Source organism: Salvelinus fontinalis, chromosome 8 (assembly GCF_029448725.1).
Source record: "Salvelinus fontinalis isolate EN_2023a chromosome 8, ASM2944872v1, whole genome shotgun sequence".
Lineage (NCBI taxonomy): Eukaryota > Metazoa > Chordata > Actinopteri > Salmoniformes > Salmonidae > Salvelinus > Salvelinus fontinalis.
This window is the reverse complement of record NC_074672.1, coordinates 15,780,350-15,794,534: the sequence shown is the minus strand read 5'-3', so window position 1 is coordinate 15,794,534 and position 14,185 is coordinate 15,780,350. Positions and strand designations below refer to the sequence as shown.

General features: G+C 46.8%; 1 protein-coding gene across 1 annotated transcript in view; it reads left to right on the top strand.

Annotated features, from left to right (window-relative positions):
- The window catches only part of LOC129861427 (plexin-A2-like), a 108,595-nt gene that overhangs the window by 64,838 nt on the left and 29,572 nt on the right, over positions 1–14,185 (top strand). Inside the window, exons 18-22 of the mRNA XM_055932813.1 lie at positions 3,623–3,862; positions 4,148–4,291; positions 4,854–5,088; positions 7,904–8,046; positions 9,492–9,760. Of these exons, the coding sequence (XP_055788788.1) occupies positions 3,623–3,862; positions 4,148–4,291; positions 4,854–5,088; positions 7,904–8,046; positions 9,492–9,760 (1,031 nt within the window). The remainder of the gene's footprint in view (positions 1–3,622; positions 3,863–4,147; positions 4,292–4,853; positions 5,089–7,903; positions 8,047–9,491; positions 9,761–14,185) is intronic.

Below are 14,185 nucleotides of genomic sequence, written 5' to 3'. Positions count from 1 at the left end.
CACACTCCCTCACACACACACACACACACACACACACACCCTCACACACACACACACACACCCTCACACACACACACACACACACACACACACACACACACACACACACACACACACACACACACACACACACACACACACACACACACACACACACACACACACACACCCTCACACACACACTCTCTCACACACACACAGAGTGTCTTGAACACATGCAGCATCCATCCATCCAGACACTCCAGCTCTGAACAGATGGTAGTGGGAGCCATAGTAGTTGACTTGCATATACATCGCTGTGCTGTTCCAACCAAGACAGAGACAGACAGGCAGGAAGGGAAAGATGCTGTAGTAGCATATGTGCCTGTCTGTATCACGTCACTGTTTATAGCATGGAAATAACAGCGACATGGAACTTTTGTTATACCGTCTCTATTATTCGACATGGCTCTATTTTGGCTGGCGTTAAGCCAGCGCAATTGTCAAACGCACACTCGTTTGTAATTTCTACCTGTTATAAAGCCGGTGCTCTTCTTTTTTCAAACCTTAGCGCCAGGATCAGTCATTTACCTGTCTTGTGCTGAGGTGGGAAGGGTGGCAATGTCTGAGGTGTGTCCTTAAAAACGTGCGCCAAAGTGCCAATTTCAGTATGCGCTGGTGGGGATATTTAAGACCAACCGAAAGCTGGTAACGCGGTTGGTTATGGCATGGCTTTTAACAACGGAATCGCAGCCTATCCAGCTGTGACGCACAGTGCCCATATGCACATCATGGAACAAGAGAGATGTGCTTTTTGTACCGTAAACATCGTATTTAGATACATTTTTCTAAAACACGTTTTTTTTTCTCATTTCGTTTCATTTGATTAAAAATCAATATTGTTGTTGCCCTGCCCAATGTATTCGCTAAGCAGTCAAGACTATCAATAAAGGGTTTAGCTCGTGAGACCGCTTTGAATTTCGTTTTTTTTTTATCACCAAAGCTTTATTAAAAGGTCAAGTTTGACAGCAGCAAAACAGTGACCCTAGATCCCCTTTTTATCTATGTAGGCTATTACATTATTGTAGCCAGCTGCTGTTATTACTGTGGATGTGAGTAAAAACCTTTTCATGTAGGCTATATGGCCATCGTGGAACAAGAGACAATTGCTTGTTTCATTTGATTAAAAAACAAGTCCGTATAGGCTACCCTTACCCTATTATAGAGAAAGCTGGTTCAACAGCAATGTGTCTGCTGTCTTTCTTATCGTGGCCATGCATTAGCCAAGTAGCCTATCCATCAATCGTTTCTAGATGTCTACTCCTGAGGCTTATGCACCATTCACAATTCACTTGGGCCTACTGTATCTGCGGTGCATACTCCATTCGGCTTTTCAAAGAGCGCCTCTTGTCCGGTTATCAAAGACGTGCTCCTTCAATCGTATTTCAATTATTCAGTCCTATAATGCAGTATCAATGGTAGGCCAAGGCTATATCTTGGTTATTGAGAATGCGCCTTGCGCATTCAATACGATTTAGTATGTTTTATTTGATGAGAAGTGCGATGCGTAAAGGCCTATACTCGGTGAAGCATTTATGACGATGTTGACTGACAACACTCCAAACGTATTGAACAAACACTGTATGTTTTTTTCCCCTTCTTCTGTTGCCATCACTCGTTACCGTGCCCCAAGCCGAATTGGAGTTGACGACAACGATAATAACCGACAGAACTTTAGACAAACCCATGCAATATTAAGCCATGGAACGCCTTGATTGTCCGATGAGTGGCCAACGCCCTCCTCACACCTGAAACGTGTTCATTCATCAAAACCCAGCCCGTTCGCGCCACCGCCAGCTCTTGCGCTCATAACGGCTGTGGAGATAGCGCAAATATTTTATAACACACCCAGGGACCTACAGCTCTACCGCCAGCGCTTAGATTCACCACTGTGTTAGGTTTGTTCAAATAGAGCCCTCAGTATATCTAGTTAATTAAATAATTATTCGCAAGAATCTTTCAAGTGAATAAGTAAATACATTCACAAACAGCTTTTGATAATCATAGCCAGCACAAGATAAGACTCCACTATACAGTATGTATTTCCCACGGTATTTTCTCTCTAACTCTCATCTAAGCTCTCTCTGTAACATACAGTATAATGGGATTACAGTAGTAGATGCTTGGAGAAAGTGTGTCAGCAGTGCAACAAAGTTGTATCCATTTTTAAAAGGGCTTAGCCTCTCTCTCTCTCTCTCTCTCCCTCTCTTTCGTATTCCAGTTCTCACTAACATGCAAACTCCATTTTCGATGTCACTACACTAAGGGAGCCGCATGGGAGCATTTAGGCCCTGTGGTGTGGGCCAACACAAAGACACCGAGCCCAGCCGCAGCAAAAAAAACTGTCATGTGCGAACCGTGTTTGGGTTAGCTCAGTTTCTTCTCCGGGAGGAGAGCAGCCTTCCTGCTGAACCCAACCCAATGCTCCACAGACCTCCAGCAGCACCAGTCCAAAGACTATGTTACCATACAACTAGCTACTTGATAATGCAGCCTAGTATGCCTTCCTGCATGGAGAAATACCATTGTACGCTGTAGTTGTACTCTGTAGTTGTCTTCTGTAGTTCTACCTCAAAGAGCATGGCTTGAGTAGCTAAGACAATTCCCCCTGCTGCACACTTAGCCTGTGCACTGCCTTAGAAAATACTCTATCTGCATTGCTTAGGTTTTTCTTCCTGCCAAATGCAATAGATGGTGGGACCAAGTTTGTACGAGATGAGTTCGTATCGATCGTTGGTCCTCCCCCCCGGCTCTAGACTAGAGCAGAGGACAACAGGTAAGAGGCATGGTACTCTGCTGGCGCTGTGAAGCTTTAAAGATATTTAGCTCTAATTAAGTTTCTCCTCTGAGAGAGAGAGAGAGAGAGAGAGAGAGAGGGGTCGGTGGATAAAAGGCTCCCAGCAGCAGGAGTGCAGCACAGTAATCAATCAGGTTCCTCTACTGTTAGTGATAGTGCTGCAGGTCCTACCCTCGTTCCCTCACAGGGAAAATGGCCACTCCTGGGCGTACAGACAGGGAGGAGTGTTATTCTAGAAGCCCTGACTTCACCTCAACCTGCCAGACTAGGATCTGTGACCAGTAGAGTGGGGGATATCCCCAGTGCCCCCAATGTCCTGTGTCAGATAATGATTGCCGACTGACACACTTCATCATCTCACTTTTCTCAGTTTTAGGCTCCCTCAGCACCACTGGAGGAGAGATCTGAAAAGTAGCGTGCTTGGTGTCAATATTATCAGCCTCAAGCTCTTAGCTCTGCCAGTGTGTGCTGTTGTATGAAGGGTAACATTCAATTAACACCGTATTTTGGCATGGTATTACAGCAGGTGGCTGTTGGGCTACATGTTATGAATCTACTCTTTCAGCTTTTGGAATGAAAAGAGTAGAGGCAGACAGATGACCTGTGCTGAACTGTCTCAGCTCATCCCGCTTGACTTGCTCATGTCTCATATTGGAGAGCTTAGATTAATAGAGCATGATGGCTGGCTAGTGTGGATTGGTGGCCTGTTTCAGTCTTTTGGCGCATAAAGCATCTCAGAAGCTAATGTCTCTCTCCCCCCCCCCCCCCCCCCCCCCCCCCTCTAAGGTGTGTAAGGTTCTGAACACCACCAGTATGAATTGCTTTGCTCCATCCCTGGTGGCAGAGTACCGTCCAGGTCTGGACACGGTCAAACACGCTGATGAGTTTGGGTTCATCTTCAACAACGTCCAGACTCTGCTAGTCTATAACAAAACCATCTTCCTCTACTACCCCAACCCATACTTTGAACCTCTCAGCACCAACGGAGTCCTGGAACAAAAGCCCGGATCGCCCATCATTCTTAAGGTATGGCAGAAGGACATGGGATTGTCATCAGTCAGTCAATCAAAATGATTAATGAAAGTCTTTTTACAGGGCCTTTACAGTAACTCGCCTCCATTTTAGAAACCAAAAGAGGGTTTAGGGGATTTGACAGCTAACATTAAACTGCAGTTATGCCTGAGGTATAAACATCTTAGTATGACAATGTGTTCTACAGTATAACTGTATCATAACTGCTGTATCATAACAAACAATACATTATTTTAAGATTACTTGAGATTTCAATAATCCCCCCCCCCCCCCCCACAGGGCAAAAACCTGGTGCCCCCGGCCTCAGGGGGGGTGAAGCTCAACTACACTGTACTGATCGGGGAGACCCCCTGCTCAGTCACTGTGTCTGAGACCCAGCTGCTGTGTGAGCCCCCCAACCTCACGGGCCAGTACAAAGTCATGGTACGTCAGTCATGTCTGTCCAAACACACACACACACGCACTCGCGCACTGACACACACACAGCGGCTCGCACACACACATCCTCTTCCTGTCTCTCTATTCTGTCTCTCTGTGTGTCGGAGTGTCTACGTAGAATCGTTTCCGTAATGTTTGACCTGTAAACTCCATTATTCTGCCACGTTCGTGGTTGTTCTTTCAGGTCAAAGAGAGGGCAGTGTTACTGGGCTCTAGCCGTCAAAAGGTTCTGTTAGAATCCACCGCAATTATTTCTGCCAGTCTGCTCACTTATTGAGTGGAAGTCCCCAGAACTTCACTCTTCACTGTCCTCGATGACGGGGTGTGTTGGTGTGTTGCATTTGTGTTGTGTGTCTGCGTGTGTTTGTGTGTGTGTCTATGCGCTGGATGGGTTTATTTAACTGAATCTAATGTGTGTGCGTGCATGCCTGTGTGTGTGTGTGTGTGTGTGTGTGTGTGTGTGTGTGTGTGTGTGTGTGTGTGTGTGTGTGTGTGTGTGTGTGTGTGTGTGTGTGTGTGTGTGTGTGTGTGTGTGTGTGATATTCAGGTGCAGGTGGGTGGTCTCCATGTGTCTCCGGGGTCAGTAAACATCCTGTCAGACAGCCTGCTCACGCTCCCCGCCATCGTCAGCATCGCCGCCGGCGGAGGCCTCCTCCTCATCATCGTCATCCTCGTCCTCATTGCGTACAAACGCAAGTCGCGGGAGAATGACCTCACCCTGAAGCGCCTGCAGATGCAGATGGACAACCTGGAGTCCCGGGTCGCCCTGGAGTGCAAGGAAGGTGGGTAACACATTATTTAGATAGTCCATCTGTAGATACTCTACAGAGTAGCAGGAGGCCTTCAGTGACATTGATATGCAACAATGCGTCTTGAAAAAATCCATAGTTATTCAACAAATCAACCATAGACTATTAGTTGCAACTCTCGCAAACTATCGTATAGACTACGGAAGGTCAGTTGAGCCCAGAGACAACAAAGTAATGCAATTACATTGGAAACTAAAATGTCTGTGACGAGTACAACAATTAAGTTTGGTCCTCTTCTGCTCTACAAAGCTGTTTCTGAGACACTTTGATTGTGGTCTCCTAGAAGGACTAATGACTGAGCTAGCAGGCTGAGTTCACAGGTTAAATGACGACAGTGAGAGTGCATTGACTGGTCTCCACTAAGGCGTGGTATAATCACATGAAAGACACAAATGGGTACTTCCGCGTAGTAAGTCAATTACTGGTACTGTGTGTTGCATAGCGTAATATAAGGTATTGTGAATCAGGGTCACTGAGTCAGGTTTTGTCTGACACACAGTCTCTGCTACTTTAGTTTGCTCTGTGTGTGTGACCCCGATCGTGACACACTAAATGCACATGGTGCTTGTCTATTGTTCACACACACTGACTCGTTCACTTACACACACACACACACACACACACACACACACACACACACACACACACACACACACACACACACACACACACACTGATAAACACAACGTTTTCTGTGAACAGATCTGGAACGGCATATCATCTTTATTTCATGCGGCATTTTCTCTATCACGGATGCACAGGAAGCATAGTGTGTGTGTGTGTGTGTGTGTGTGTGTGTGTGTGTGTGTGTGTGTGTGTGTGTGTGTGTGTGTGTGTGTGTGTGTGTGTGTGTGTGTGTGTGTGTGTGTGTGTGTGGAATGTGTGTTCTGGTCTGTGTGTGTTTGCACAGAGTTTGTTGTAAAGGCATGGCCTCGTTTAAGATTGTGAAGGCAGGCTTAGTTAAAGCCTGATAAATCTGTGTTAGTGCTGAACTTTAATGTCCTACACACATATACACACACACACACACACACACACACACACACACACACACACACACACACACACACACACACACACACACACACACACTCATGCACACAAAAATTGATGGATAGGCTACTTGGCTTTTTGGGAAGGGTAGTGGTTCTATGTGGAACCATACTGACTCAAATAACCCTTTGATGCCTTCAATTGTTCTTTGCAGTTAAAAAAGGGTGATAAGTGATAACTAAAATGTATGGCCGGTGGGTCATTCTAATATTTTGGGACTTGGTTTTCTCACAGCTCTTTTTGTGCAACGTGAGCCATTCCAGTTGATCTAATCTGTTGTGTTATGCTATTAGATGTTACATATGACTATGGTCAGTGAAGGTGTCTTGTGAGAGACTCCCGTATATCCTTGTGTCAATTGAGAACGGGTTGAATAAGTCAGTAGTTCTCAATTCTCTCCTTGTGTTATGTATTCCCTCCAGCCACCCTGAACACAGCTTTACCACTCTGAATGTAGACTGTCCCAACATTAAGGATGTATAGAAGACGGGTTGATGTTTATTGTCATGAATCTGGCCCTGGAGGCAGAACTGAACGATTTCCGATGGGTGGGTACAGCTGCAAAGTCAAAATTGTCTGTATCGTAAAAATTCATGAACATATTTTATCGGGTTTTGGTTTTAATTTAGGGTTAGGTTTAAAATCAAGTTTTATGACTTTGTGGCTGTGCCAGCTAGTGACCACTCTGCAGAGCTGCCTCCAGGGCAAGATTCATGACAATAAATACCAACCTGCGTATAGAAGGCGGGACATACAAAATAAATAGTATACTAGAAGGGTACATCCTCCAAACACAGGAGGTTGGGGGCACCTTAATTGGCGAGGACAGGCCCGTGGTGATGGCTGGAGCGGTTTCCAGGTGTTTAATGCCATTCCATTCGCTCCGTTCCAGCCATTATTATGAGCCGTCCTCCCCTCAGCAGCCTCCTCTGCCTCCAAATGCCATTGCCTTGTTAATCTGAGTTGTGGCAGAGTAGAGGAGTTAATAGTGAGCTCTATGTCTGTGGGGCTTTGGGCTGTTGTCGGGCCCAGCTGGGGGGAGTGAGCAGAGCAGCACATGGCTGCATGGGGTTTACAGAGATAAAGCCCTGGCCACAGTCAGACACACAGGCCAGGAGACAGGCCGAGAGGTCATGTTTAAACCAGTAGCTGTGGCCAGGAGGAGCTTAGTGCCCCGAGGGTGGATTTAGAAGGGAAGCTATAGGTACCTGGGTTCCACACCAGGGGTCTGAGTCTGAGCCCTGGGCTGGGGTAGCAGGGGGGCTGAGAGGGTAGGTGGGAAATATGGCTGTGATTGGCTGCAGAGAGGCTAAGGGGTCTCCCTCAGGGCAGTGCAGGACTCAGTCAGGATGGGGCCAATTAACCACCTCTCACCTGCAGCTGCTAACAGCAGGGGACCGACACACAGGAGCTCAGATACTGTACAGTACAGCCAATTTACTGGCCACCGGAAGGAAATGTGTGTTTGGGGGGGGTGTTATGTGTGTGTTTGGGGGGGGGGGGGGGGGGTATGTGTCTGTGTGTGAGTGTGTGTGAGAGAGAGAGAGCTTTTCTTCTTCCATGAAGTGTGTCTTGGGTTCAGTGTCATGGTCACCATAGATAGAGGGCGTACATATTTATGCATGTAGATGTGCTCCATAGTTTCAGGTAGATTTTAAACTAGCAGGTCTGGAATCAGTTGATCTATACTAACAGCCCTGCTCATGTCTGCTCTGTCTACCCCCCCTCCCACCAGCCTTTGCTGAGCTGCAGACGGACATCAATGAGCTGACAAGTGATCTGGACAGAGCTGGTATCCCTCACCTGGACTACAGGACCTACGCCATGAGAGTCCTCTTCCCTGGCATCGAGGACCACCCTGTTCTCAGAGAACTGGAGGTACGGAGAGACTGGAGGGGGGAGAGAAAATGGAGGAGGGAGTGGGAGAGTAAAAGAGAGGGAGGGGGAGAGAGATAGAGACGAGGAAAGGAGGTAGATTGAGAGGGAGGGAGGGAGGGAGGGAAAGTGAGAGAGAGGAATTGGGAATTGATGGAGAAGTGATAAAGGGAGAGGGAAGAGAGAGAGGGGAAATGGTGAGAGCTTCAACATCACTCCCCTGCGGCATGCCCTCCATAAGCACCACAGTGCCCAGAGGGAGTCTGATACCAGTATGCAGCTCTGCCTCTCTACCCTCTGGCCTCACACACACACAGACAAATACACACACACCAGCACCACACACAGCACACATACACACACACAGGTCCCAGTACAGGGTCCTGGCACGCGTCTATTTCACCCACCAGCAGCTCCTTCATCAGGAGTAATGATGTGGGTAATGTCCTGTTCACTGGCGGCCATGGGACCCACCTCCTCTACTGGGGATAAACTGACTGGAGCACACTCAACACAATCACTCTGACTGGAGCACACTCAACACACTCACTCTGACTGGAGCACACTCAACACACTCACTCTGACTGGAGCACACTCAACACACTCACTCTGACTGGAGCACACTCAACACACTCACTCTGACTGGAGCACACTCAACACACTCACTCTGACTGGAGCACACTCAACACGCTCACTCTGACTGGAGCACACTCCACACGCTCACTCTGACTGGATCACACTCAATGCACTCACTCTGACTGGAGCACACTCAACACACTCACTCTGACTGGAGCACACTCAACACACTCACTCTGACTGGAGCACACTCAATACACTCACTCTGACTGGAGCACACTCAACACACTCACTCTGACTGGAGCACACTCAACACGCTCACTCTGACTGGAGCACACTCAACACGCTCACTCTGACTGGAGCACACTCAATACGCTCACTCTGACTGGAGCACACTCAATACGCTCACTCTGACTGGAGCACACTCAACACGCTCACTCTGACTGGAGCACACTCAACACACTCACTCTGACTGGAGCACACTCAACACACTCACTCTGACTGGAGCACACTCAACACACTCACTCTGACTGGAGCACACTCAACACACTCACTCTGACTGGAGCACACTCAACACGCTCACTCTGACTGGAGCACACTCAACACCCTCCTTCTGACTGAAACACGCTGGGCTTCTTCATAACTGTAGGAGAGTAGAGAGTGAGTTTGAGTTGCTGGACACGTTGACTTTATAAGGGACACAGAGACCTCATTCAGGGCAGAAGGTCCAATAGGAACGAAGTATACAATGTAGTACTTATGTCAAGCATTGAACAATCGTAATGTGTGTGAACATGTTTATAAACCTGTCGATGTCGTGGTGTGGTACGGTGTGTATTAACCCTCTGTGTCCCGGCCTGGCCTGTGTGTAGGTGTCAGGTAACGGTCAGCTGAACACAGAGAAGGCTCTGAAGCTCTTCGCTCAGCTCATCAACAACAAGGTGTTCCTGCTGACCTTCATCAGGACTCTGGAGCTCCAGCGCTCCTTCTCCATGCGCGACCGCGGCAACGTGGCGTCGCTCATCATGACGGCGCTGCAGGGCAAACTGGAGTACGCCACCGACGTGCTCAAACACCTGCTCTCTGACCTCATCGACAAGAACCTGGAGAGCAAGAATCACCCCAAGCTGCTGCTGCGCCGGTAGGAGACACACACACTGCTACACACACACACGTGCATACACACACACACACGCGCTCTAGGCACACATTACGCGTACACACAAATACTCACTCACACAACTGCTATGGGCGTACTGGAAGGGGAAGAGATAGTGGAGGTTGAATGGGAGGATGCTGATGAAAGATGCATGCCTTAAGGAGGGGACCAGAGTGATGCATTCATCTACCAATTGTATTGATTCCATTCATCAAGATAATATGTACTTCATTTACAATGGCAAGACATTCATTTGATCAACAATGACTTATCTTGTGTAGAAATATCCTTTGAATTCTCAGCAAAGATGGGAAGAGAGTTGTACCAATTGAGGGTTTAATTTGGGTCTGTTTGCTACAGTAGGAAAATGTAAATTATTATGTGGATTATAATTAGTGGACATTTTTTGTAGGGTTTGATACATTTTTCGGGAAGGAAAGTCAAGTCTGAAATGTTAGAGTGGAAATTGCAAACTTCAGAAGCCTTTTTGAGGCTCAAATACACTATGTTTTACATTTCCTGCATTGCAGTAAAGTTCTTCTTCAACAGGGTGATCACATTATCATCTCTCTCTCTTTCTCGCTCTCTCTCCTTCCTTCATCTCCCTCTCTCTCACTCTCTCACTCCCTCCCCCTCTCTTTCTTTCTCTCTCTCTCTCTCTCTCTCGCTCTCTCTCTTTCTCTCTCCCCCCCCTCTCTCACCCTCCTCTTAGTCTTGGAGTCCACAGTTGTACCACTGTCAGTCTCACTTATCCTCTAAACTCTTTAACTCTGGCTCCTCATCAAACATTCAGCAGCAGCCCAACTTCTGTCTCCTATCTAGATTGTTTTCCGCACGACTCAGGCCGTTGTGCTGAATCTTTTAGCGTAATGGCTGCCATCTTAGCAGGTGACCAGGTGACCATCCCCTGAGCACTCAGCTCCTGTTCTCTAGCCCAGCAGTGTGAGAAGGACACAAGGACTGGCCTCCTCATGTGACAGACTATTCTTAATCCAGACTCCAATACTAATTGTCCACAATGTTCAGTATTGTTAATAGTCACAGTGAATAAATGGGAGAGAAAGGATAGGAGAGAGGCTACTGACAATCAGAGGTAAATAGACCTGGATAATGTTTTAAACACGCCATGCCACAGCTGCCCTGTAGTTTCCATCATCTCCCGTCATTAGGAACACAACGCATTAATCCACAGGTCCTGCTGGTCTGGCCTTCAGACATCAACATTCATTTTGTTTCTTAACATAACGCTCCCTTTCTTCAAAATCATTTTTAGGATTACCGTTTGGACACGCTGCTTCTTTTCTCTTGACGTTTTTCTTGTGGCTTCTTGTGGCACACGGACGGTTGGCACGAGACACAGAGAGAAACCCTCTACCTCGTAGTGAAATGGAGCATCTCTGTAACCCTCAGTGATTGTTGGTGTTGTCATTACTGGGGGGATGGGGGTTGCCTAGGCTTTGTTTTGGTTCTCCTGTTTAATTGTCTTTGTTCTGCTCTGATGGCAGCTCATCAATTAGCAGCTGATAACAGGATGGCTGGGCCTGTTATTGTGTTTAGGCCTGAACCCTCTCTACCTATTCATGAATTAGTCCAGCTCTGCCTTCCATCTCTTTCTCTCCTGATGTCGTGTCTGTCTGTGTGCCAGCTGGCACCCTATTTCCTATGTAGTGCACTACTTTTGACTGGAGCCCAATGGACTCTACATAGGAAATAAGGGTTTGGGACGCACTGTACTGTTCTGTATATGACTGTACATCTCAGAGTGGGAGGGACAGTAGACAGCTTGGTGAGCCTCCGGGAGGGCCATAGGGAAGTGCATGAGTAACATGTAATGTCTTGGAGGCCTTTAGCAGAGACTCCTGATGGGTTCTTGGGAAGTGGAGACGAGAAACGTTGCACCTCTATGCCGGTGTCCCAAACGGCTCTATACAGAGTGGCGTTTGGACGCAGCCTATACGGCGGCATACTGTACAGTATCTGAGGCAGCAGGAGAAGCACTATCAGGGACTCGCTAGTAGTGCATGACGGTGCAGTATGAATTATCAGTGACTGTAACAGCACCGGACCTGGGCTACACGGTCAGGGGAGAGAGCCACCACACATACAGGAAGTTACCCGGGTGACTGAGCCTACAGCTTCCTGGTTCTGTCTCATACGTATAACATATAACAGGGTCACATCGTGGTGAGTTTTGAGCGCGTCGGCTGAATGGCTCTATCTGCTGCCCACACACACACACACACACACACACACACACACACGCACACGCACACACACACACATGCATTCTGCTACAGCGAAGCATTTCCTGTAGTACTCACAGTAGAATGTGCATAATATCCAGAACAGGGATCCTGTGGATATTTGTGTATATGGGAGCTGTAGAAAGAACAATAGCTGTCCCCTGTTGTGGCTATCAGTCCTGAAATATATATGGGAAATATATTTCAGGATATATTTGAGCCAAATGTTTTCTCTGCATGTCTGTGTCCATATAGTTTAGTTAGAGTAGGATATTCGGAACATGTAGCGTTGAGTCACTTGACACTAAAAGCATAAACACACATGCATACATACTTTAAAAGCAGGTAGGATGAGCAAAGCAAGACAATAATTAGCTAATAATATTATCCACCGATAATACACACTAAAGAGACATACAGGATGACGATATACAGTAGCAGGTACACACCTTAGACAGCACTGCCCGAAGGCATTCCCATGCGTGTGTGTTTGCGTGTGCGAATGCCTGTGTATACGTGTATGTGCACTCAACGCGTGTGTCCGCTGAGCGGGTGTGTGTGTTGACCACAGACTCTACCGGTGTGTGAGTGAGGCAATAGTGGGGTAGCTATGTGTCAGGGGGGGCTGGGGGCCCATGGGCGAGGAGGGCAGGAGGGCTTCTCTCTCAGACAGGTCAGCAATAGGATCTGATTGGACCTTTTTAATCATTGGGGTGGTCTCCAGGTGATGATGGAGTGCCACGCTAGCTTTTGGCCCGTCCCACCGCAGAGAGAGAGAGAGAGGATAGCGAGAAGGGGGGGGGTGAAGAGAGTGAGCAGCAGAGGGTGAGAGGCGGAGGAAGGGGAAACTAGGAGAGGGAGGAAGTCGATGGGCACCAGTCTTGGCAAGTGTGATCTTGTGTGAAAGGTGTTTTGGGGTTACCAGGGTACATTAGACATGCAACACACCTGTTCACACCGTAATTAGCATTTACTCTGCTCTCTCTCTCTCTCTCTCACACACACACACACAAACCTCTTTCTCTTTAGATAAATACGAGCATCACATCAATCATTTACTAACTGCTAGTATGTTACTATTTCACCTATTCTTCATAGATGTATAAATGATAGACGATAAGAACTGTTCGAACAAAGGTTCGTTAACCTTATATTCACCCTGTTACTACAACTGAAATATAATTCTACGTATTGATCTTAGGAATAGGCTACTGAATATTGGTACATGTCTCTCAGGGAAGGAAAGAGCAGGAGCTTAGTGAGTAAAGGTGATTCATGGGATTCACTGTGGTGGAAAAACCAACCATGTTGGATATTATGGGGAAAGTCAACAGAATGTACAGACACACACACACACACACACACACACACACACAGAGAGAGATATACAGTTGAAGTCGGGAAGTTTACATATACTTAGGTTGGAGTTATTTAAAACTTGTTTTTCAACCACTACAAATTTCTTGTTAACAAACTATACTTTTGTCAAGTCGGTTAGGACATCGACTTTGTGCATGACACAAGTCATTTTTCCAACAATTGTTTACAGACAGATTATTTCACTTATAATTCACTGTATCACAATTCCAGTGGGTCAGGAGTTTACATACACTAAGTTGACTGTGCCTTTAAACAGCTTGGAAAAATGAGGTCATGTCTTTAGAAGCTTCTGATAGGCTACTTGACATCATTTGAGTCAATTGGAGGTGTACCTGTGGATGTATTTCAAGGCCTACATTGAAACTCAGTGTCTCTTTGCTTGACATCATTGGAAAATCAATTAAATCAGCCAAGACCTCAGAAAATAAATTGTAGACCTTTACAAGTCTGGTCACCAAAAATAGAACTGTTTGGCCATAATGACCATTTTTATGTTTGGAGGAAAAAGGGGGAAGCTTGCAAGCCATAAAAAACACCATCCCAACCGTGAAGCACGGGGGTGACAGCATCATGTTGTGGGGGTGCTTTGCTGCAGGAGGGACTGGTGCACTTCACAAAATAGATGGCATCATAAGAATGGAAAATTATTTGGATACATTGAAGTAACATCTCAAGACATCAGTCAGGAAGTTAAAGCTTGGTCGCAAATGGGTCTTCCAAATGGACAATGGCCACAAGCATACTTCCAAAGTTGTGGCAAAATGGCTTAAGGACAACAAAGTCA